This window comes from Amphiura filiformis, chromosome 18 (assembly GCF_039555335.1).
Source record: "Amphiura filiformis chromosome 18, Afil_fr2py, whole genome shotgun sequence".
Classification (NCBI taxonomy): Eukaryota; Metazoa; Echinodermata; class Ophiuroidea; order Amphilepidida; family Amphiuridae; genus Amphiura; species Amphiura filiformis.
In genome coordinates this window covers 18,329,664-18,354,481 of record NC_092645.1, presented here as the reverse complement: position 1 = coordinate 18,354,481, position 24,818 = coordinate 18,329,664, and the positions used below count along the sequence as shown (strand labels likewise).

The window sequence follows — 24,818 nt, the reverse complement described above, 5'->3', positions numbered from 1 at the left end:
AGCACTTTGGGCACATTTTTAATTAAAGTGGACTACGGGAGCGTGTTCTACGCAAAATTTCAGTCTAGAAACCGTATCAAACATAAAGTGAACACTATTTCCCATCCGCGCGTGAATGAGAGCCCGACTATATACTTCAGTGTTACAGTAATACACTACTTATACTAAACTACCAATTATTGTAAGCATGTCCTATGGATATAATATGTTTGTGATATTTGTATTATTCTGGACACTTTTGTAACTTTCACTGAGCTTTTACAAAATAGTGATAATAACTCCGTATATAGTATGTTTACAACATGTGCCATGTGATAATTTTAATGTTATTGTCTTAAGGGTCAAAACCGATAAGTCGGCAGTACTTGTAATTGAAAATCGGCAAAAATATCTCTAAACTAGTCCTTTTTATTCATTAATCAAAGGCAGTCCTTTTAAGATTCATTCTGGAAAATATGACGGTCAAATCTTGTGAACTTTTATTTTTACATCAATTTCAATAATGCCCATGGGTTTTCTATGGGTAACTTACGTTACCTGGTTACTAAGGGAAACATACGTTACCAGTAGATTGAAAGGAGTACTGCAAGCTGTTGTGTGGACAATGCAAAAACTAATTGTTTTGGAATAAAACAATGCAATGTTGCCTGTTAGTCAAAAAGAAATTTTTGTTAAAGGGGAATTGATTGCCTCAAAAAAGAGTTACAATTAGGATACTTTTTATTGAGCCTACTTTCTGTAATGCAAAATAAGAAAACAATACACGGGTAATAAGGTGCGGTTTTAGTAAATTTTAATATGGTGTTAAAATTAATGGTAACGTATGTTTCTGTCACATTGGTTACATTCTAACTTCAAAATGCCCGACGCGACAATTATGTTGGAAATGAGTTAATGAAATAATATCAATATAGTTTATCAAGTACACCTGCAGCTATAATTTGCTTAACGATTTAAAGTCACATTTTTGTTTTAATTTTTGAGTTTCCTAGGATTTATATCTCAAATACATAAATCATTGGGACCCGAAAACATAATAAACTGTATATTTAAGGACACTTTGGTTCAATTTCAGTGTTTGCAACGACTAATGTACGTGTTAACATATCGGGGTAACGTAGGTTTCACGAACCTTGCGACATATTTCGATGTTATTTGTAAAAACTCAAAGTAGGCCATGACATTTATATTTTCGCTGGTTTGTATCAGTATAATATTGTTACTTTACGAGCCATGTTCCAACTGAATGTACGTCTGGTTAAGAATGAGCAACATTAAAATATTTCACCTGCGACACAATGTGTTGACCATATATCCCTCAAACAACCTGCCGCGGTTTATAAAAGGAATTAATGCAAGATAAAAAAAAACATTACCATTTTTCTGAGTGTAGTCTGGTTGTTTGATTATACGAAAGAAATCAACTATGGAAGTTAAAGCATTCGTGAAAATTATATTTCAATGTGTGAGGCACGATTCTTCCCACGTACTGCTGAGTTATCGGTTTTGACCCTTAAGGGATCTAGAATGAGCGTTTATGGCGTTTCGACAGTCTTTTTGTGGGACATGAGAGCACCTCAGACGTATCGAATTGCATTCTGAATACGAAGCATGTCTTTCTGATATCAAATAATTTTCATTTTTTGAAATTGACGATATAATACAATTTTTATGACAAATTATTAAAATTTGATATTTTTCAAATTTTTGATACATAACAGTCCTCGTAATAAATTTTATAAATCTAATGATATATTCTTAAAGTGTATGTAGCTGGGAGGAAAAGCCGACGATCAATTGAAAATGTGGACCTTTTATATTGAAGATATGGATTTTTTTTCCAAAAAGACCTATTTTTTTTGGTGTTTTGGGAAAAAATCCATATCTTCAATACGAAAGGTCAAAATTTTCAATTGATCGTCGGCTTTTCATCCCACCTACATACACTTTAAGTATAAATCATCAGATTTATAAAGTTTACTTCAAGTACTGTTAAATATCAAAATATCAATTTTAATGATTTGCCATAAAATGTGTATTACATTGCGAATTTCAAAAAATCAAAATTATTTGATATCAGAAGGACATTCTTCGTATTCAGAATGCAATTCGATATGTCTGATGTGCTCTAATGTCCCACAATAAATACTGTCCAAACGTTCATACACCTTCCCTTAATAAACCTCAACAGTATTATTATCGCACACTTTAAAGGCCTAATTGGAAATTGCTCCCCTTCTTCCTCCGTACAGTTTTGGCATACCCAATATGCTCATCGCTACCATATCTTCATCAAAAATTCCTTGTTTGGCAAGGTGTAAATTAAAGTAGGGGTTCGAACACACTTTGCTTCCGGGATTGTAATTGGAAAAGCTCAGTGTCTGTTTAAAGCTTACGTTTTTACAACAACAAAAAAAACCACTGATGTGCTAGATTACAATTTTAAAAGAAAAACATTTGCAGATACTGCAAGTAGTATCATATATTAAGTCAGTTAACCTTTTTCATGAATGTGGTATAAGAAAGTTACTCATTACAACATTAGCTGCATCTTGTGTGCGTATAGATCATATTTTTTAAAAGAGTTTTGTCCACATCAGGCGAAATCTCTAGCTATCACTCCAGGTAGGTCTTTGGGTTACATTCAACTGTTGTCACTGCTTAACTTAACGGTTTTATAAACCTGGTTATGGACCTTACTCTTGTTCTCTTCCATTTGTCCACATCAGGCGAGATCTCTAGCTATCACTCCAGGTAGGTCTTTGGGTTACATTCAACTGTTGTCACTGCTTAACTTAACGGTTTTATAAACCTGGTTATGGACCTTACTCTTGTTCTCTTCCATTTGTCCACATCAGGCGAGATCTCTAGCTATCACTCCAGGTAGGTCTTTGGGTTACATTCAACTGTTGTCACTGCTTAACTTAACGGTTTTATAAACCTGGTTATGGACCTTACTCTTGTTCTCTTCCATTTGTCCACATCAGGCGAGATCTCTAGCTATCACTCCAGGTAGGTCTTTGGGTTACATTCAACTGTTGTCACTGCTTAACTTAACAGTTTTATAAACCTGGTTATGGACCTTACTCTTGTTCTCTTCCATTTGTCCACATCAGGCGAGATCTCTAGCTATCACTCCAGGTAGGTCTTTGGGTTACATTCAACTGTTGTCACTGCTTAACTTAACGGTTTTATAAACCTGGTTATGGACCTTACTCTTGTTCTCTTCCATTTGTCCACATCAGGCGAGATCTCTAGCTATCACTCCGGGTAGGTCTTTGGGTTACGTTCAACTGTTGTCACTGCTTAACTTAACGGTTTTATAAACCTGGTTATGGACCTTACTCTTGTTCTCTTCCATTTGTCCACAACAGGCGAGATCTCTAGCTATCACTCCAGGTAGGTCTTTGGGTTACGTTCAACTGTTGTTACTGCTTAACTTAGCGGTTTTATAACCCTGGTTATGGACCTTACTCTTGTTCTCTTCCTTTGTCCACAACAGGCGAGATCTCTAGCTATCACTCCAGGTAGGTCTTTGGGTTACATTCAACTGTTGTCACTGCTTAACTTAGCGGTTTTAAAAACCTGGTTATGGACCTTACTCTTGTTCTCTTCCATTTGTCCACAACAGGCGAGATCTCTAGCTATCACTCCAGGTAGGTCTTTGGGTTATGTTCAACTGTTGTTACTGCTTAACTTAACGGTTTTATAAACCTGGTTATGGACCTTACTCTTGTTCTCTTCCATTTGTCCACATCAGGCGAGATCTCTAGCTATCACTCCAGGTTGGTCTTTGGGTTATGTTCAACTGTTGTTACTGCTTAACTTAGCGGTTTTATAAACCTGGTTATGGACCTTACTCTTGTTCTCTTCCATTTGTCCACAACAGGCGAGATCTCTAGCTATCACTCCAGGTAGGTCTTTGGGTTATGTTCAACTGTTGTTACTGCTTAACTTAGCGGTTTTATAAACCTGGTTATGGACCTTACTCTTGATCTCTTCCATTTGTCCACATCAGGCGAGATCTCTAGCTATCACTCCATGTAGGTCTTTGGGTTACATTCAACTGTTGTTACTGCTTAACTTAGCGGTTTTATAAACCTGGTTAGGGACCTTACTCTTGTTCTCTTCCATTTGTCCACAACAGGCGAGATCTCTAGCTATCACTCCAGGTAGGTCTTTGGGTTACATTCAACTGTTGTCACTGCTTAACTTAGCGGTTTTATAAACCTGGTTATGGACCTTACTCTTGTTCTCTTCCATTTGTCCACATCAGGCGAGATCTCTAGCTATCACTCCAGGTAGGTCTTTGTGTTATGTTCAACTGTTGTTACTGCTTAACTTAGCGGTTTTATAAACCTGGTTAGGGACCTTACTCTTGTTCTCTTCCATTTGTCCACAACAGGCGAGATCTCTAGCTATCACTCCAGGTAGGTCTTTGGGTTACATTCAACTGTTGTTACTGCTTAACTTAGCGCTTTTATAAACCTGGTTATGGACCAGAGGATGATTTAAGGAAGCCCCATCATGCACTGCAAACGTGTTATCACCAGAGTTTCAACTGCCACTTTACTTTTCAAATCCCATTGAACTCTGTGCAAAAGATGTTGTTTAAGAATTGTGGTGTGTCATTATTAGTTGGTCGATTTCAGATCTAAAGTGATGTATGCATGAAGGATAATTCACACCTTCTCTAGGTAACATAAATGTGAAATCGACCAGCATTGTGAATGCGTTTTTATTGTAAATATATCAGTCCAAATTCAAATTTAACCATGGCCGTCAATGCTATGTGCGAGCAGTCGTGTCATGTTCACTCACACAGCTGTGCTAACCGCAAGTCAACACAGTGGCGTGGTGGGAAGTGCTTAAATCATCCTCTGGTTATGGACCTTACTCTTGTTCTCTTCTATTGCACAGCTCAAATGTACCTCAACTCCCATAGCAGATCAGGCGGACCTTTGCACCCTGCAAGAAGAATGATTAAACTACGTGTAGTGCAACAAAAATCTGCGCAGCCATTGTGCATTTTATTTTTTAAACAAATACATCTAAACTAACATGCATATAAAACGACTGCCTTGACAAATTATTAACATAAAATTTAGGAAACTTGTTCAGTGAATCAACACAAAAATGCTTAAAGTATCTTTGCCGCATGCATTGAATAGGTGTTAGAACTTAGCTGTAAGTTTGGCTGCTCATGCATTTTTAAAACAAATGGAGCTGAATTGATTTATTTTTGTACGCTCTGATCAAACTTATTTTAACGTTTGCTGTCAGTCTGCCAAGTAACACGTTAATTAAAGAGTGAGTAGACTAAAACAAATCTAAAAATACGTATCTAAAGATTTGTAGCTCTGGTCCTGATATTGCTATTAGAACAAGTAGGCATTCGTGTGTTCAAAGCATAAAGCTCACCATCCTTCTGTTTCTTTCTGTTGCGGATTTCAGTAGCAAAGGTATAAATGTACGGGTTAAGAGCGGCATTAAGAGGCAAGACAAGTGCCACAATCCAGCTGTAATTATTCCGAATATTGGTATCGTCTACCGCGTTACTCTGTACTAGAATACCGATTACTATAACAGGCATCCAGCAAAAGAAATCAGTTAATACTATTAATGCCATACGTATCGCCATCTTCATCTCCCTCCTGCGATCCTTTCGACGTTGGATATTTTTACTCGGTAGTTTTATAGCCACGATTAATCCAATTGATACATAACATCCCATAACGATTAAAAAGGCGATGAAGTTTAAACCAAGATATATAGCGATAGAAAACTGCCAATTACTCCCTGAGTCCGTTTCTTCGTATTCGTACAAAATGAGACCTTCGTCCGTTCCTCCTTCGATGTTATGGCGAGTCATATATTTATTTGTCTCGTAACTTTTGCTACTCACTAGTGGTAATCCAACACAAACGCTCGCAAGGCCGTATGTATTTGTAGTTTCCTGAAGTATTATAGTTGTGATTCCAAGTAATATTACAATTATCCATACAAAAATACTCGACTGACGAGCAACACTGGCCGTCATTCGTTTTTTACCATACGGTAAGGCCACACATAGAAGTCTATCAACGCTAATTATCACAACAAGTAATACAGAGGCTTCACTTGCAAAGAATGACACAAGGCCAGCAAATTTGCATAAGCCACTCGAAGTCCATTCCTCGGCGAATAAAACAAATTCACGTCCGTACGATAAATCGGCACCGGCAATAATCATCATATATATTCCCATGCATAAATCCGAAATGGCTAGATTGAGAATAAGAATGGATTGAGATTGGTTCCGCACATTTTTCTCTTTACAACGAACAATGACAACATAGATATTCCCCATAATGGCACAAATGCTGAACACCCAAATTAGTGTACGTTCTGGATAAGAAGGCAATAGGCGTTGGTCACAGCTGTCGAATAATGGAGGAATAGTCTCCTTGTTACACAGAGTACTGTGGTTTGGTAGTAGACAGCATATGCGATGATCATCTACATTCCTGCAAAATATGTAAGCAAATGATAGACGATACTCAATTGAATTTCCATTTTATCGACTAGTTAATGGGATTTGAAACTCGGTATTTACAAGATCGTTTATATAATCATGGGTCTATTTCACACTGAGCAAAATGGCTGATGTTTAAATTAGAATATAATACTGTTATTTTAATGTTTCTCCAGAACTTCATGTGCACCAAAAATCTGAAAACACTGCAATTGAAAAAATAAATGAATACCTGCATCAAACATTGATAGTATGTCATTTGTTTTATTATGTTTTTAAGATTATATCAAAGTCAATGTTTCAAAGTAACTCCAGAAATTGTTATGTTACTCTACAGGCTATCCCAAAATGGCAAGTACAATTTTACTTGCAAATTAATATAGGCCTAATTTTGATATAAGCATAGTGTTAGTAGTGCTTGCGCTCCACTTTGCTATGCATTTGACTATACAATCAATATATGTTTTTATTGTGATATTTTGACACAAAATGTGGTATATCATGTATGTTACATAATTGTGATATACAGTAAGCAAAAGAATTAAGGTACCAGTTGTGTTCACTCATGTATATCCTAAATAATGACAAATGTGTCCAAAATAAAACAAGCAACCGATGCCTGTACTCTTTAGCTCTGATTTAAGACCTTATTTGTTGAAATTGGTTGAGAATTAAAGAAACGGTGATCCAAAACCGAAAGATACGAAATAAAGAGTTGCACTTTTGTGTTTTAATCAATGAAAGCACGACGCTAGTTTTTCGTGCTAATCAATGAAAGCACGGCGCTAGTTATCTCGTTCGCGAACGCTTTGTGTTCAAATCAATAGGGCATGCAATGTGGCAAACTGCAACTTTTTCATTTGCATCTTCCTTGGGTTTTTGGAACGTCGTGTCTTTATTTCTTGAACAATTTCAACAAAGGAGGTCTTAAATTCGAGCTAAAAGATGCAGCTATTGGCTGTTGGGTCCAATTATGACAGATCTGCCTTTATTTAGGATATACAAGGGGTGAACGTAACTGGTACCTTAATTATTTGGCTTACTGTAGTGTGAAGCGCACCATTCAGACCCCGATTATGCGAAAGCTAATAGCGACACGAGTTGCCGCGCAAACTTTTTATAAGCTCAAACCATCGAATCATGCGAGAGTCGTAAGTTTAGTAATAAGTCGCAATTTATGCATGCTTCTGGTACGGCGAGGGATTTTCGGTGGAGTGGAGTTGACTGGATTTTAATCAGATGCAATCTAAAAATTAGTGTAATTTAAGGGCTGGGGTATGAACGTTTGGACAGTATTTATTGTGAGACATGAGAGCACATCAGACATATCGAATTCGAATTGCATTCTGAATACTAAGAATGTCCTTCTGATATCAAATAATTTTGATTTTTTGAAATTCGCAATGTAATACACATTTTATGGCAAATTATTAAAATTGATATTTTTGATATTTAACAGTACTCGAAGTAAACTTTATAAATCTGATGATTTCTACCTAAAGCGTATGTAGGTGGGATGAAAAGCCGATGATCAATTGAAAATTTTGACCTTTCGTATTGAAGATATGAAATTTTTCCCCAAAACAAAAACAAAAAAATTAGGTCTTTTGGGGAAAAATCTTCAAATATGAAAGGTCAACATTTTCAATTGATCATCGGCTTTTCCTCCCAGCTACATACACTTTAAGAATATATCATTAGATTTATAAAATTTAATTCGAGGACTGTTGTATATCAAAAATGTGACAAATATCAAATTTTAATAATTTGTCATAAAATTTGTATTATATCGTGAATTTCAAAAAATGAAAATTATTTGATATCAGAAGGACATTCTTCGTATTCAGAATGCAATTCGATAAGTCTGATGTGCTCTCATGTCCCACAAAAATATTGTTGAAACGCTCAAAACGCTCATTCCAGATCCCTTAAGTACACAAACAAACTCTCAATATTCAGATGCAATCTGAATACATAAGCAAGTGCACATACGCTGATTATATTTGCGCAAATCCGCAATTATGCGAAAGGATTCCAAAGATTGAACACGGCATCAGCTCAGGATGTATTACAGATCTCTGATGTTGTCTTAGCCTAATTAAATATTATTATTAATTGGCCTCCGACTGCGAAATATATTGCATTTGCAATGATTATTGTGGATAGAGGATAGACAGAACAAATAATACTCACAAAATGGTTAAATGATTAAGTCCTTGAAAACTATTTAAATCCATGTGTGATCCCTTCCAATATTTAGGTTTTCGATGTAAAAATCTAGAAGCGACATAAAAACAAACTTGTTAGATTTAATTTTATCATAGTATAAATATTATTAATAAAAATATAGATATTTTGTTAAAAAATGTTACATCCCAATGAGGGTTTTTAGGTAATTTGAGATCCTGTAAATTTTACTGAACACAATCTGTCAAATATTTGTTTAAAATAATTACAACCGTTAACATATTTGCTATCGATTATTCATGTTTAACTCACAAAATCTCGAGGCTTTGCAGACCAAAAAAGGCAAAAGGCTCTATTGTGCGCCAAGGGTTGAATTTCAACTCTCTGAAAAAGTAAATATACAGTTTTTAAACAAAGTAATAGTACCTTACAATATGATTCGACTAAAAACATAATATTTTTAATAGTTGCACCAGAAATGCTGTTGCATTCTGTGTGAGTTGAACAAACTTATCGCAGATTATTCAACTGATTTCAATTCCCATGATATGAGCTGTTCTATATATATATACGTAGCGGGGGCATATTGGAGCAACTTGTTGAGGCCAGTAAATAATACACTTCTTTGCATATTAACTTTCAAACAGAATGTTACTGACCACCCTTTCTTCTTATGCATACATTCATACATGTTGAAATGAACACAATATTCTGAGATACACCTTTGTGCTTTGAAATTTTCTCAGTCAAAAAAAATCCTAATAATTTTCATTGTATTAGTAATGTCAGATAAAACCAGTAAGACGATATCTAGTGCTTGGATAAACCTTTATTTGTAAAAAAATCTGGTGTTTAAATTGGACATGAAATTGCGGCTTTTATTGTAAAATGTTTGATTTTTACAGACCTGAACTTGGCCCTTGGCTTTTTGATTAACTTTTTAGCGTTTTAAAACTAAAGTAGTTCAATAAAGAAAGATTTTTCCAAACTGTATAAGGCACACCGTACGGGTCTATATAATATAGTTTTGTCAGCATTTCCGTTTTGATTTCACCATGTTTCATTTCCAACTGCTAAAATATCTCAAAACTCAGTACTTTATTTCGAATACAGTCAGTAGTAATAATTGATATTTCTAATGTGGCATGCATAATCATCTATCAATCGGAATATTCACGTGATAATTTGGAAAAACTGGCAGTCGGACGGTGAAAAATGATGCAATCAAAACGGAAATTCTGACAAAAATATGATATATAGCCCCGTATGATGTGCTTTAATTGGTTGGGTGAGAGTCATACTAATACGAATCAAGCAACGAATTATTTATTCTTTTCAACAACGATTAAGAGACTGGTTTTAAATTTACATTATTTCTTTACGACCCTTAAGGGAACTGGAATGAGCGTTTTGAGCGGTGGGACATGAGAGCACATCAGACCTATCGAATTGCATTCTGAATACGAAAAATGTCTTTCTGATATCAAATAATTTTCATTTTATGAAATTCACGATATAATACAAATTTTATGACAAATTATTAATATTTTATATTTTTCACATTTTGGAGATATAACAGTCCTCGAAGCAAATTTTATAAATTTAATGATATAGTCTTAAAGTGTATGTAGCTTGGAGGAAAAGCCGACGATCAATTGAAAATTTTGACCTTTCATATTGAAGATGTGGATTTTTTCCCAAAAAGACCTAATTTTTTTTGTGAAAAAAAAAAAAAAAAATCCATATCTTCAATACGAAAGGTCAAAATTTTCAATTGATCGTCGGCTTTTCATCCTACCTACATACGCTTTAGGTAGAAATCATCAGATTTACTTCGAGTACTGTTAAATATCAAAAATATCAATTTTTAATGATTTGCCATAAAATGTGTATTACATTGCGAATTTCAAAAAATCAAAATTATTTGATATCAGAAGGGCATTCTTCGTATTCAGAATGCAATTCGATATGTCTGATGTGCTCTAATGTCCCACAATAAATACTGTCCAAACGTTCATACCCCAGCCTTTATATTACACTAATTCAGGTTTTGTCCACACGCTGTTAGTATTTGATTAACCAAGAACAAAGTTGACTCGCAATTGTAAATAATGAAATAGGGTGTACTTACAGTATTTGGAGTTGACTTAAATTCCTAAACGTAGACGTCTGGATAGTGGATAGGTTATTTTCTGATAGGTCCCTGTTCAGGTACAAAATGCAGTCACATCTATTAAGTTTAATTTGCATATGATTTGATTTCAATAGAACAAATAATTGTAAATGTCACGTACAGCGTTCTTGCACTGGCCTAATGAAATGCAACTTTGCAAATAAACATTATTGAAGCAGATGCTACAGATATTGGCAATCCATAATAATAAGAACAACATAATCAACAATGAACTAATTTAGAGTTATATGAGTGACAAAGTAACCAAGCAAACACAAAACGTTTTTTTGAAACGTTTCATGCAGGCTGAGAAAACGTTTAAATGTAAGGTTATATAAATGGTATGTAAAGGGTATAAAACGTTTTCATAACATTCAAAAACATTTTATGATAACTTATAAACTGATAAATATTCTAACATAATGTTGACAAAGTGTTGACTGTTTGCCAAAAATATTTTACAATAACAGTTTTAAAACATTTTACCAATATTTTTGTATATTTTTGTAGTGTCTTTTCATACAAAACGTTTCATGACTTTTATGTAACCCGACATTTAATGTTATTAAAACGTTTTTTTCCAAAACCAAAGACCTAATAATATAACCTGTATAAAACGTTTTTAAAACGTTTTGTGTTTGCTGGGAAGACATGTACCTAAATAGACTATGAGAGACGTTTTTAGGTTATGATACCTTTTTTAATTGAATTATAGCTCCAGCTCTACCTTTTAAATTCCCCTCAAACCTTACCCAATCATTCCCTAATTCCCATTAAAAATAACATTTTTAAGATAATGATTACATTTGAAACAGTTGAGGTCTTTTCGCAAATACAATACCTGCTAACAATAATAAATGCGTCAAAAACAAAAATCTCTACTTGATTGGATGGTCATAATGTTTAACCACAATTAATTAAAAAAAAAACCTTCAGATAAACAAGAAGAAAATGTATAGCTGCAACATAATACTGCACTTGTTTAAAAAGAAATAAGAATGACCAAGAAATGAATGATATTTGGTGCGATTAAAAAACGTCATGTACCGAACTTTGAAAACAAAACGAGGTCAGCCTGATCGATGGCAAACACTAACCACCCCTAACTACAAGTAAGTGAATCAGTGCAATCTGTTTGAATTTGCGACTTTTCAAAAAGCTTCATACAATCATTAATTTCGTGATTATTTGGATTTGTTAATCTATATCATTTTGCCTCATGTTCACATCAGTTTGATTGCTTTTATTAAAGTCTGTTTATAATTACCCAAACAAGTGGAGAGTTTTTGATGTGTTTCTATTTACTCACAAGTTATGTAAATTGAAGAGTCCATCGAGTGCTCCTTGCTCAATATGATTTATTTGATTGTTCTCAAGTGTTCTGTAGTATGACAAAAACATGTTTACAAAATGAGACTTCCCACAATGGTTGTTCTCTCACGAAGTAAGATAATATACACGGTTGCAACTGAAAGTTCTTTGTTGAACTCATCAGTCATGTTTAATTGGAAATTGAAAGAGCCCAGTCTTAAGTAACTAGATATCAAATCACTTTAAATTTGTTTTGTGTGCTATTTCACGCGTGCTTAAAGTGTGTCGGAGTAGTTAGATGTTGTAAATTGGTCGACTCGTGGTATATCCTGTAAATAGTAATGACCTCTGGCGAAAATTGTTGTGGTTATTTTGAAGCGGGTTTGACGAGGAATTCAAATATTACAGACATCACAGTTACACTTTTGTAAGTCTTTTGGGTCTTGAGTTATGATGAAAAAAGTGTCCACGCGAAATATCTTCATAAAACGACACATATCTTAAGAATCACGATACATAAGTAATTTTTGAAAGTGCATCTTTAATCTCCTAATCCATGTAATCTAGACATTGAAATTGAGTTGAACGATATGAATGGTTGTAGATTGAATATAATGTGGCCAACCAGACATGAATACCTTTAGGTTGGATAAACGAAATTAACGGCTGGAACCTTGAGCCTACAGCCTAGTTGTGATGATGTTACCACTTTATAGTTCAAGTAATACCCAGCAGATTCACTATCAAGAACCAGTTCAAGTGGAAACCCTGCTGCAGGTGGAAGGTCTCAGCCACCTTATTGGTTCACCTTACAAAGAGGGATGCGTGGACGCAAAACCTACTTAAATAGTTTTAAAGGCTCCTCGTAAGTTGAAGTGGATTTGGCACCTGCGTGGTGTCGATGTTTTATATATCATCCTAGGCTAAATTACCTCTATGAGCTGTTGCCGTTCAACACAAAGATATTAATTAATACGAACTTTGAACAGCGGATGTTTTCTCCCGTGTTCTTGTTATCATAGGATCAAACCCTGAAATAGGTAACAAGATCAATGACCTAAAGAGCTAGCGCTTTAAGAAAAGACTTCAAACAACTTCTGCGGTGCAAATATTGGTGAGTAACACGCTACACTTAATCTACAGTGTGTGGCTTGCAGTGCGTGTCATTAATTGGTGAGAGTGGACACCGAACTCGGCTTTTTACTGATATACAAATCTTCGCCCATACTAACCAAAACAAAACCACGAATTTTATATCAATAAATACTTTTAAATTCTATTTCGGCAGTGTTTGGCCTGCTCCGAATTTCATTCACTTGTATAACTATCTTAGAATTATTGTCTATTGTTCAATATTCATAGATGAGGTACGTAAAGCAAGTGAGAAATTTATCTTTGCACATTAAAGTAAAAAATAACATTTTACAACATTCAGGGATTTGCAGCTACCAATTAATACACAACCTATACATATCACAATAAACCATCGTAATTTTAAAAGCTCCAGTGGCGTACATTTCTTTTTTGACATAAGGGGAGGGTTGTTTCGAAATAAGAATTCTTGAAGTATAGTGAATCCAGCACTTTTTGGCGACAAGTTTGTGGAACCAAAAACAAACAAAAACAAATACAATGCAATGATTTGTTGTGCGCTGCGCACAGACAGACAAATCTCAGCACACTTTACAGGACTTAGATGATATAAACATTTGTATCATTCAAGGATTTGCAGGTAAGAAATGCACAACCTATTTATACCATAATAAACCCTCGCAGCCCGGATTAGTTTGTTCCCGTAGACAAATGGACTAACTTGACCTTCCCCTGGCCAAGGAACAGCTTACTGCTTGTGTGTATCTATAACCCGTACCAAAAACTCGGGGAGCTGATGATCCGGCCTGTTTATTATGGTATAGGTTGTGCATTTCTTACCTGCAAATGCTTGAATGATACAAATGTTTTATAGGATGAGTCTTGGGTCACAATTATCAGCTAATTAAGCACAATCTTTTAACACTAATGCACCGGGGGTCTAGCCTTAACGATTGAGCTTAATGGACTGTTTATTGGGCTAACTTGACCGCTTATAAACGCATTTAGTACATTATTTGACTTTATATTACGAGCAAACCCTTCCAAACACTATATAACTTATGATTACTCAAAACATACTCTTAAAAAAATACATAATATATTGGCGTGATTTCTACCTGAAAATAGTGAATTTGAACAGATAATTAGACGCAGCATCCGCATATTTGTTTACAAATAATTTGTGTTTGAATTGCAAACCGGATATTGTGTGATGTTTAATACATATATGACCCTAAGAGACTAGTTTCAGCTCTACAACACACGTATGGTGTTTCGTCAAACTTGCTTGCACTTAGAGCTTAGCAAGATAATATTACTCGGAACAAGTAAACAAGCCCTATATATCACAATAGCCCCATCCCAATGCCATAGTTCAATCACCTCAATTAAACACTCATTGTGCAAAATTTGACCTCAAGTTGCAGAGTATGAGTTTTTGTACCCAAATTTTCTAAGGTCATTCAATGAATGTGCAAATGTATTGGGTTTAAAGAACTGTGCCCTGATAGATGAGCATGTTGTGGATCCTAGTGAAGGGCCACTTCTTTGTAGTATTATGGCGTATATATTGAAATGTAGGTCACCAAGCAAGCTTCAATATTATAAAAAGCTAAACGACTCACACACAATACTTACACAGAAATAAGATTTGAGAGTCCTTTAAATGTCCCATTCTCCAACTTTGTCAAGTTGTTTCTACTAAGTTTCCTGTCAATTATAACAAAATAAAGATGTGTTATTGCCAATATTAACATAGGAAGCTGTGCTCCGGTAGGCAGAACAACCAGAATCCCGTGTTCATACTAGTATTACGTGATATTATAGTTTGATCAGCTCGTAATCGTCGGGAGTTGTTAGGCTTTTATCACTACGCTGAAAAGTAGACCCACGTTAAAAGTGCGAGAGTTTACCTATCTGGTCTCTATTGTGCGTGTTACAGAAAATATACAACGTATCGGACTTGAATGAATAATTTGTGATGCTTCTGGCAAGATGTCACAAGACAATTAGTATTAAAATACATCGATATTAGTCCGCGATGTTATAGGGCCCGCCGATTACGAGCTGATCAAAGTATATCTATATAGGGTGCAATAACGATAAAAGTCGGAAGGTACGTATGATTTGGTGATAGTTATATGCTAGGTAGAGTAGAATTCTAATTTCTTATCCGGGAAGAGGAGTCCCCGTTTGTTTTACCCACCATTTTATCATTTAAAGAGGAGTCCTGTGTATCATCTTTTATTTGTTGATTCTGAGGATCTGATTTGCACCAAATTGCTTATCGGACTGATATCAAATCTTTTATCAATAATTATATGAAATTTGTATATGAAATAATGTCTTGATTAAGTAGAACATGAACCGGTATTTTGTTGTATTTGGCCAATATTGTGTGATTATTGTGCTCTAATTTTTATGTAATTTGTTGACGTGGATAATATAGGTACTTCTAAACAGAACCCAAATCTCTTGAAGATTTATAATTTCAAATATTAACTTACAACGTAACAAGTTGACCGCAAGCTAGAAATACTTCAGGGTGAAGGCTTGTTAACTTGTTGCCATCAAGACGCCTGTAATAAGGATTGGATTAACTTACATAATTATGTTTATTTTATACGTTAAGGGATCTGGAATGAACGTTTTGAGCGTTTCGACAGTATTTTTTTGTGGGACATGAGAGCACATCAGACATATCGAATTGCATTCTGAATACGAAGAATGCATTTCTGATATCAAATAATTTTCATTTTTTGAAATTCATGATATAATACAAATTTTTTGACAAATTATTAAAATTTGATATTTTTCACATTTTTGATAAATAGTAGTCCTCGAAGTAAATTTTATAAATCTAATGATATGTTTAAAGTGTATGTAGCTGGGAGGAAAAGCCGACGATCAATTGACAATTTTGACCTTTCATATTGAAGATATGGATTGTTTTCCCCAAAAGACCTCATTTTTTTTGGTGTTTTGGGGAAAAAATCCATATCTTCAATACGAAAGGTTAACATTTTTAATTGTTCGTCGGCTTTTCATCCCACCTACATACACTTTAAGTATAAATCATCAGATTTATAAAGTTTACTTCGAGTACTGTTAAATATCAAAAATATAAATTTTTAATCATTTGTCATAAAATGTGTATTACATTGTGAATTTCAAAAATCAAAATTATTTGATATCAGAAGGACATTCTTCGTATTCAGAATGCAATTCGATATGTCTGATGTGCTCTAATGTCCCACAATAAATACTGTCCAAACGTTCATACCCCACCCTTAAAGAAACGCTTAAGAAGAAAGAGTGCATAGGACACTAACATATTTGCATCATGCATATTCCGTCGGATTGAATATCTATCAGTTTAATGATTGCTACAGACAATAACAAAATACAAGCATATTGGCAAAAAAAAAATACATAAATGAATGAATAAATAAATAAATAAATAAAATTGAGTAAATAGATAAATGAACAAATATATCAATAAAAAATAAATAAATAAATAAATACATAAATAAGTAAATAAGTAAATAAATAAATAAATAAATAAATAAATAAATAAATAAATAAATAATTAGATAAATTAATAAATTAATAAATTAATAAATAAATAAATAAATAAATAAATAAATAAATAAATAATTTAAAATAAATAAATAAATAAATTAAATAAATAATTATTTAAATTAATAAATAAATAAAAAAATAAATAAATAAATAAATAAGTAAATAAATAAATAAATAAATAAATAAATAAATAAATAAATAAATAAATAAATAAATAAATAAATAAATGAATAAATAAATAAATAAATAAATAAAAAAATAAAAAAATAAATAAGTAAATAAATAAATAAATAAATAAATAAATAAATAAATAAATAAATAAATAAATAAATGAATAAATAAATAAATAAATAAATGAATAAATAAATAAATAAATAAATAAATGAATAAATAAATAAATAAATAAATAAATGAATAAATAAACACAAGATTATTGTACTTACAAACTTTTCATACTCTTTGGGAATTGCTCGCAATGTTCCGGTCCAAAATGAGGTATTACATTTTTATGTAATTGTCTAAAATGACAAAAGTATTAAAGCCATATTATAACATTTGCTGAGGAGGACGCCCTCACTGAATTTTTTAAAATCATTTTTTTACACTATTAAATTGTACTTTATTAAACCAATATAGCCTGCAAAAATCAAGACTATAGGTGCTGTAGTTTTGTCAAAATCAGAGATTTTGAATAAAAGGCTGATTCAGCCCTTTATTATTACGATGGAATTGTTAGTCGAACGCATACACGATGTTCATAACACACAGTATGTACGCGGTGATATACACAACAAAGGGTCGTACCACAACATGACCGAAGGAGTGGTACGTATTGGCGACATGTGCGCTGGTAGTAAATTCCAATTTTCTTTGCTTTGCCGTAGTTGTTCGGCTCAAAAATAAAAGGGATATATCTGACAGTAAAAGCTAACATTTTATGGCAAAGAAATGCTAATCTATTTTGTTTGAAAATGTTATAATATTGCTTTAAGTGGGTATGTCCAAATATTTCTCATTACATGAAAGTTCGATGACGTATTCCTATTATGTTTGTTTAAAAAAAAGTTAAAATATCGGTCAAAGTTGATCTTTCGGATTTTTCAACGTTTCACACTACTATACATGAGCCTCTGAACCTTTTTGTTTGATTGGATAAGTGAAACACCTTAACAAAAATAATATTTCATGCATATTGTTGTAATTATTTTGCAATGGTGCAACGTGCATCGGTTTGTAAAATTTGACCTACCATTTATTTCCATGAGATATTTTTACGTTTGCGCATAATTCATTTATTATTCATTGTAAGACTCATTCTTTGCATAAACTTAATCAAATCTTATTATTTAGTTATGACACGGCAGAGTGCCGAGTATAAGCTTTCTATAAACCGTTCCTAACAGGTGATTCTACAAAAAACGAGTTTTGATCACTAAAATATGTATACGACCAGTTATTACAAAGAACTACACACTCTTGAGGTGAGAGTAGGAGTGTTGCTGGTTAATCGCATTACCGATGACGTCTTCCGATATGAATATGAAACGTTAAAACGTGAGTAATTTATTGGACTTGTAAAACTTAATTTACCTATAGTAGAGTATCGATCAAGTTTTTGTATGGCTCAACAGAGGGCGGCAGTACTGAATTTGCAAGCAGTAACCGGTTTATACTTTGATTCTTTTCGGCAATTTGCCGTGATCACAACGATATAACTTACATTTTTTCGATCACAGGTAGCCCATCAAATGCTCTTGGATCAACAGATGATATATTGTTCTTACCTAAATCTCTTAATGATATAAAAAAACGACAAATAATAAATTATGCATATATAATAGGTCCTGCTTTGATTTACAAACATACGCAATGTTCATAGTATTGTTTTGTAACATTATCGATTTCCAATCTACGGGGTGTAAAAGGCGTGGCGTCCAAACATTTCTAATATGTTTATCAGAAAACCAAAAAGAAACCCGAAATGTGTAACCCGAGATCAATTTTAAAGAAACTTTTAAATTTTGTGTCCATTCATGTTGGTTTGTATAGTAGCAATCAGCTTTCATTCCCGAAATACTGGTATCTACAATCTACATGAGGATGCAACACTCAAAGCCCACTTGAGTGAAGAGATACTAAACCAAATAGCTCTATTATTGTCGGACCACTACAACAGAGGTCTTGTTGAGGATTATTCGCTGTCGGAGTGACGTAATAATCGGATTAATTACCATAGCAATAGGTCAAACAATGTTTGATTATATAGCGCAAATATACAGGGCGTCCCAGAAAAAATTACCGAGCGAATAAAATTGAACGTAAGTTGAAAAATGGACATCAGAATCAAACAATAAAAAATGCAGCGCATAGCCTATTTTGTTGTGCACCATATAGGAAAATGTTATGTGATTCGGTTGACTGGTTGCGAAAAAATGAACGATTACATAAGGCGTGCATCAATTCAGCTCATTCCAAGTTTGATCAACAGGCACTTTTTACATACTCGTTCACCGCTGCCTAAAGTTTGTATATATCATTAAATTTAGTCCACATTGTCTATTTTATAATCGGACGGTGTTATGTCATTCATGCTTTCACTGAAGATGAATAACAGTTTGTCCGAGAAAACTTTCATTTCTGCAATTAGAAGCTTTCCAACTTCAATTCTTTATGTTGTGCAAATATGCTATATTTTAACTTTCTAAAGAACATTTGAGTGCTTACAGCTTTACGTGTGATTTTTGATACCATGCAACGTTAATGTTGAAGATTTAAACTTTACATTACATTTTCTTGGAAATGTTGCAAAAACATTAATGTGTGTGAGAATTTTTTTAAGCAAGCTGGAATTCTTTATGCAACATTTATATCAACATCAACGAAAAAATATACTTACAAGTACAGAGCATCATCTTACATGCAAGCTTTCATTTTAAATATCGTCAAGGTTTTAAAATGTGAACAAAATCTAATTAAATGTTTTGCAAGAAAAAGATTTTTTTTTAAACAAACAGGATTTTACAGAACAAAATAACCACAGTTAACCACAGTCCGCATTATGTTGAATCAGATGTTGGATGATCTTTCTTTCAAACTTGGAATGAAGTGAATTGACGCATGTGTTATGTAATCGCTCATTTCTTCGCGATCAGTCAACCGATTCTAGTAAAATTGGCGTATAAGATGCAGAATAATCGATGTCTAGATTTTTGGATTATGATGTCTATTTCTTGACTTACGTCCAAATTCATTCGGCCGGTAATTTTTTCTGGGACACCCTGTACTAATCTTACAGTCGAGAGTGATAAGCCTGATGTGAATATTTTATAGAATTGCAATCCAGGTCTTTATCCCTGCTACTTGACATCTATGGTTCAATGCAGAGGTACCGCGTGAACGTACTAGTGCAGCGCAATATAATCAAAAATTGTTTGTACCTATTGCTATGGTAGTTAATCCGATTATTACGTCACTTCGACAGCGAATTGATCGCGGTCGGGAGTATTATAGCCAAGTGGTAATTATATATTATATGTTTTTCAGGCAAGAATAATTCAAAAATAAAATAAACAAAACATCAGGAATAATGTTATATGTAACTACGATCAAAACAGGCATGACAAATCTTTTCAGCAGCAATATCGATCTTCGTCACGTATCATGGGTCGCTCAATTTTATCACTTAAGTGTCTCTCGACGAACGTAAGTAATCAATTCCCCACATGAAAGGAACTCTTGAGTAGGAATCACTGGTTCAATTGCGAGTTTGTTGCCCAAACCCGAAAAAAATATATATTTTCAATTGAAATAGCGTAAAACCATCTTCTCATTACCGAAAAAAATATTACTCAAAAGTGCAACACGTTTCGGGTTTCTCTTTCGGTTTTCCGATACACGTATCAGAAATGTTTGGACGTCACGTCGTTGTTGGCAAGTCCAGATAGCTCAATTGGAAAAGGTCTCAAATCTAGTACGTGAAGATACGAGTTTGAACCCAGGCAGTGACAAATTTCGTCAAAATAATCTCTTTAAGCGATTTTTTTTAAACACAATGTCCTGTTTTCTAAATCATAAAAAACATGTTATCTTTTAGTTGAAGTTATTTATGGTATTGAAATTCCTGGATATGAAGTCTTTTGACATCATATTGTTTGCCATTTTGACCAATTACAAATAAGGGTCATTATGAGGAGTCAACATTTTAAATTGGTCCGATTACTTTTTTTTAAATAGGTCCGATTACTTTTTTAAATAGGTCCGATTACTTTTAAAATTGGTGAATCAAGGTACTTACATGTTGAGTAAATTAGGAAGATTGGCGAATGCATTCGCAGGCAGTGAAGGCTCGTCACTGTATAACATGTTTCTATAACAAAATAAAAGAAACCAAATGATAAAGAAAACAAACCTAATACTATGTCACAATGGTACACATCAAATTTCAATATATGCACATATTGCAACAGTGGCATAGCGTGGCTCATCATAGGGGGAGGGGCACTGACGATGAAGACCGGGTTTAATGGGGGGGGGCGGGGGCATAAGCCATTTTTGGCAATTTTCCAATGGGATTTTCGAAATTTTCAGATCAATGGGGGTGGGGGCACGTGCCCCTGTGCCCCTATGACGCTACGCGACTGATAATAGGTTAATAAATTCATATCACTTGTTGGGAGTGAAATTTCTCGCGCAACAAGTGATACGCATTTGTTAACCTTTTTCATACACGGGAGGAAAAAATCATGATTATTGCTATTTTTTTTATAACAAAATGGTCATTAAAAATGATGTAAACCACAAGCAAATATAAATGCATCAACCCATAAGAAAAATTAACGTGTTATGCACAATACAAGATTCAAATTTTTCTAACATATGCTCTTATTGGTTCTCGCTATTTAAGAGTGTATGAAAGCATTTTATTTTGCTGAAGCCATAAATCTCATCGGAATGTTCACCATGCATTACGCATTTTAGTTCCAGACATTGTTAACACTAAATCAAATTTTGCAAAATAATACAAAGTCCAATTTTCCCAATACGAGCTTTTGATGGCAATGGTCATACAGAAGGATTGATCAGTGTCGACATGATCTTATTAACTCACAAATCAATTGTTGTATTTGGTAACATAGCTATTGTATTCAGGGTCCAAAATTTGCATGTTGCGTTGACCTGATTCGATTCACTCATCAAACAGTGACAGCCTACCGGACACAAGCCATTCTCTGAAAAAGAAAGAAAAGTCGTAAAATGCCCTTTACATTTTTATTGATAATCAAGCGTGAATGGACGTTAAAGGTCATATATATTGCTAGGACAACATCATATCATTGGCAAGCTAATATTATGAGGACAATGAAACTGACTCTTTTTTTGAGAAAATCAGACGTTTAAAATTGATATTCCGCAAAAAACAACTTAAGCGGTGAGTTCCTTCGAACGTGACAGATTTGACCTAGATAAAAAGTTGACGTCATGAAATGAGATGTGCCTGCTTTGAGAGAAGGGACCGTAAACGCTCTCAATGCACAGAACGTATACTGTTGTTGTTCTCAGAAAAAGTCTAATAAAGTGTTACAAATTTAATGGATTTTAAACATATGGATAAAATCAGCCGCTTCTTTTTTTATATATTAGTAAATTGTGATATTACAGTTCATATGTATATCAAGTTCAGTGTTGAGAAATATTAGGACTAAACAAAAAAAAATATTTTAGACCAATTTTACCGTGATGTATATCCATATTGTATTTATTATGCATATAAACAATTTCAATTGCCTTTTGTTGGAACTTTCCCGATTTCTCGTGCTACAAGGTCGCATATTATACACATGATACATATGACTGAATGTCAAAAGAGCTCATATCCAGGGCTCATGTCTATGTAGCATGACTCTTCGTTTACTGTGACTGCCATGGAAATCAATTTTGCTTCGAACGGGGGAAGGACCGTACATTTGTGTACGAGGCACGAATTTTACAAACACAATTTCTCTTTTTTCAGAGAGAAATACTAATAAAAAATGGCAACGAGTGTCAACTTGTAATGTAACAATTATTCTCTTCGAATGGAGTTAAACTTGTTTTTGCAATAGATATGCCCTTTAAAGGGGGGGGGGGGTCGATACAATTTTATGACACGATCTACTATTAATATAAAAGCCCATCACTAAAACATTTTTTATGTTATGTGCCCAATCGCTCCATAGGTTTGGATATACCAGTTCAGGTCCAAAAAGACAGAATTAACAATTTTATTACAAAAAATATGGTCTTCTATCTTCTTTCGGCAGAACTATACGAGCGTATGATATATGATATATAGTTCTGTCGAAAGAAGATAGAAGAACATATTTTAAGCCGTGTCCGAATTTCGGCTATATATGTATCAGGACAGACGAAAATGTTGTCAAAGAGATTGTGATGAAGTTTTTGCTGTACTAAATTGAAGACCAAATTAAAAAGACGTCAGACGCAAACTAGTCTTTTTAATTCGGTCTTCAATTAAATGCAAAACTTTGCAGTGTGCTCCATATAACAATCAATATTCAGTTGGTAATGGATAATGTACTGAAAGGTGCATTGCTCACTCTTATTTTCAGGCCGAGTGTCCAATAACCTTGAAAACCTTGGATTTTTGGCGAATATCTTGGATTTTCAACCGATAATCCAAGATTTTCGAGTAAAACTTGGACTTTCACCTGAAAATCTTGGATTATCGATCGAAAATCCAAGATTGAAAATCATGGATTATCGGTTGAAAATCCAAGATTTTTGCCGGAAATCCAAGATTTTAGAGTTATTGGACACTCGTGCTGCCATACACATTAGTGTAGTGGACAAGCATTTCAGAAGATAATGGATTATCCCAATGTTTTGACACTAAATACTTAAAATAATTTACATATTAGAGCAATGAATGCAAATAGTTATCTAAAGGTCGCTGCGTCAAACGTATTAATGGGTGTATCGTCAGTCGAATTTGTAGCCTTTTAAAGACAATTCTATATGTATAATTTTCCTTCCTGTCGACATCTTTCCGTTCGGTACAAAATAAAGTTTCTTACTTCCCTTGTATTCCTCTTTTTGGGGGTGTTTGTTTCATTTATTTCCTTTTTGTCCGTGCCTGAAGTTCAACATTTATCATAACAACTCACAACAATGTGGCAATGGACGCACAGCATTGTGGGATACACTCACCTTTGCCTCTGTAGACCTGAACAGATACCATCCGACGCCTGGATGTGCCTGGATCAAGTCGTATTGAAGCTACATCCCCAGCGAGTATAAGGTTGTTGATACTTTTGCGCTGTCCACACATAATAGTCGTGTGTTTTCCACATGAAGTAAAACTGCAAAGCGTGGGCATTTCAGGTCCGGATATTTCCTCAATATAAATATCTTCCATTGACTGAATGTCAGTTAAAGTAATATCAAGTCGGGAACCCGGGGGTCCCAAAGCAAGCCAACAGCAAGATGTAGAAATATTGTTTGTATTTGTTGCATCAGGGCATGTTAAATTATAGGAATCATTTGGTCTTAGTGATAAATCCAACAAGGCTGGTATTGATAATGCTGTGAGATAAAAGAGATTGTCAGAGTTAGTTAGAAACCCATAGGGAAAATATTGTCTACCCACCCACATGTGAATTTCAACGCAAGCTGTTGGTATACTCAACGTATTATTCGGATATGGGTGAAAATGCAGGGGCGGTAAAGTAAGTAAGAGATAAAGGGAGAGGGGAGGATATTTGGGAATGTGTTTCTTATACCCAGAATGTATCCGGGGTGCCTGTGATTTCGAAAAGAATTTGTGAGTTGGCGAAAGTTTCTGGTTATGTATATAAATACTTTATGCGATAGTTTGTGTATTTCTATGATTGGGACTAACTAAATCAGAAAATATTACAGATGCAAATAAGATCAACGCGACATATCATACTTATCTGGCAC

General features: G+C 34.0%; 1 protein-coding gene across 1 annotated transcript in view; it reads right to left on the bottom strand.

The window, feature by feature from the left end:
- Window positions 1-3,072: 3,072 nt before the first annotated feature.
- The window catches only part of LOC140139960 (uncharacterized), a 142,431-nt gene continuing 120,685 nt past the window's right edge, over window positions 3,073-24,818 (bottom strand). The window contains exons 5-18 of the mRNA XM_072161745.1: window positions 24,066-24,440; window positions 21,967-22,087; window positions 21,154-21,225; window positions 18,580-18,651; window positions 17,303-17,377; window positions 15,785-15,856; window positions 14,916-14,987; window positions 12,184-12,255; window positions 10,833-10,904; window positions 9,014-9,085; window positions 8,708-8,791; window positions 5,422-6,506; window positions 4,893-4,968; window positions 3,073-4,371 (exon numbers count right to left, since the gene is read on the bottom strand). Coding sequence (XP_072017846.1) covers window positions 4,922-4,968; window positions 5,422-6,506; window positions 8,708-8,791; window positions 9,014-9,085; window positions 10,833-10,904; window positions 12,184-12,255; window positions 14,916-14,987; window positions 15,785-15,856; window positions 17,303-17,377; window positions 18,580-18,651; window positions 21,154-21,225; window positions 21,967-22,087; window positions 24,066-24,440 — 2,291 coding nt within the window. The 3' untranslated portion in view covers window positions 3,073-4,371; window positions 4,893-4,921. The remainder of the gene's footprint in view (window positions 4,372-4,892; window positions 4,969-5,421; window positions 6,507-8,707; window positions 8,792-9,013; window positions 9,086-10,832; window positions 10,905-12,183; window positions 12,256-14,915; window positions 14,988-15,784; window positions 15,857-17,302; window positions 17,378-18,579; window positions 18,652-21,153; window positions 21,226-21,966; window positions 22,088-24,065; window positions 24,441-24,818) is intronic.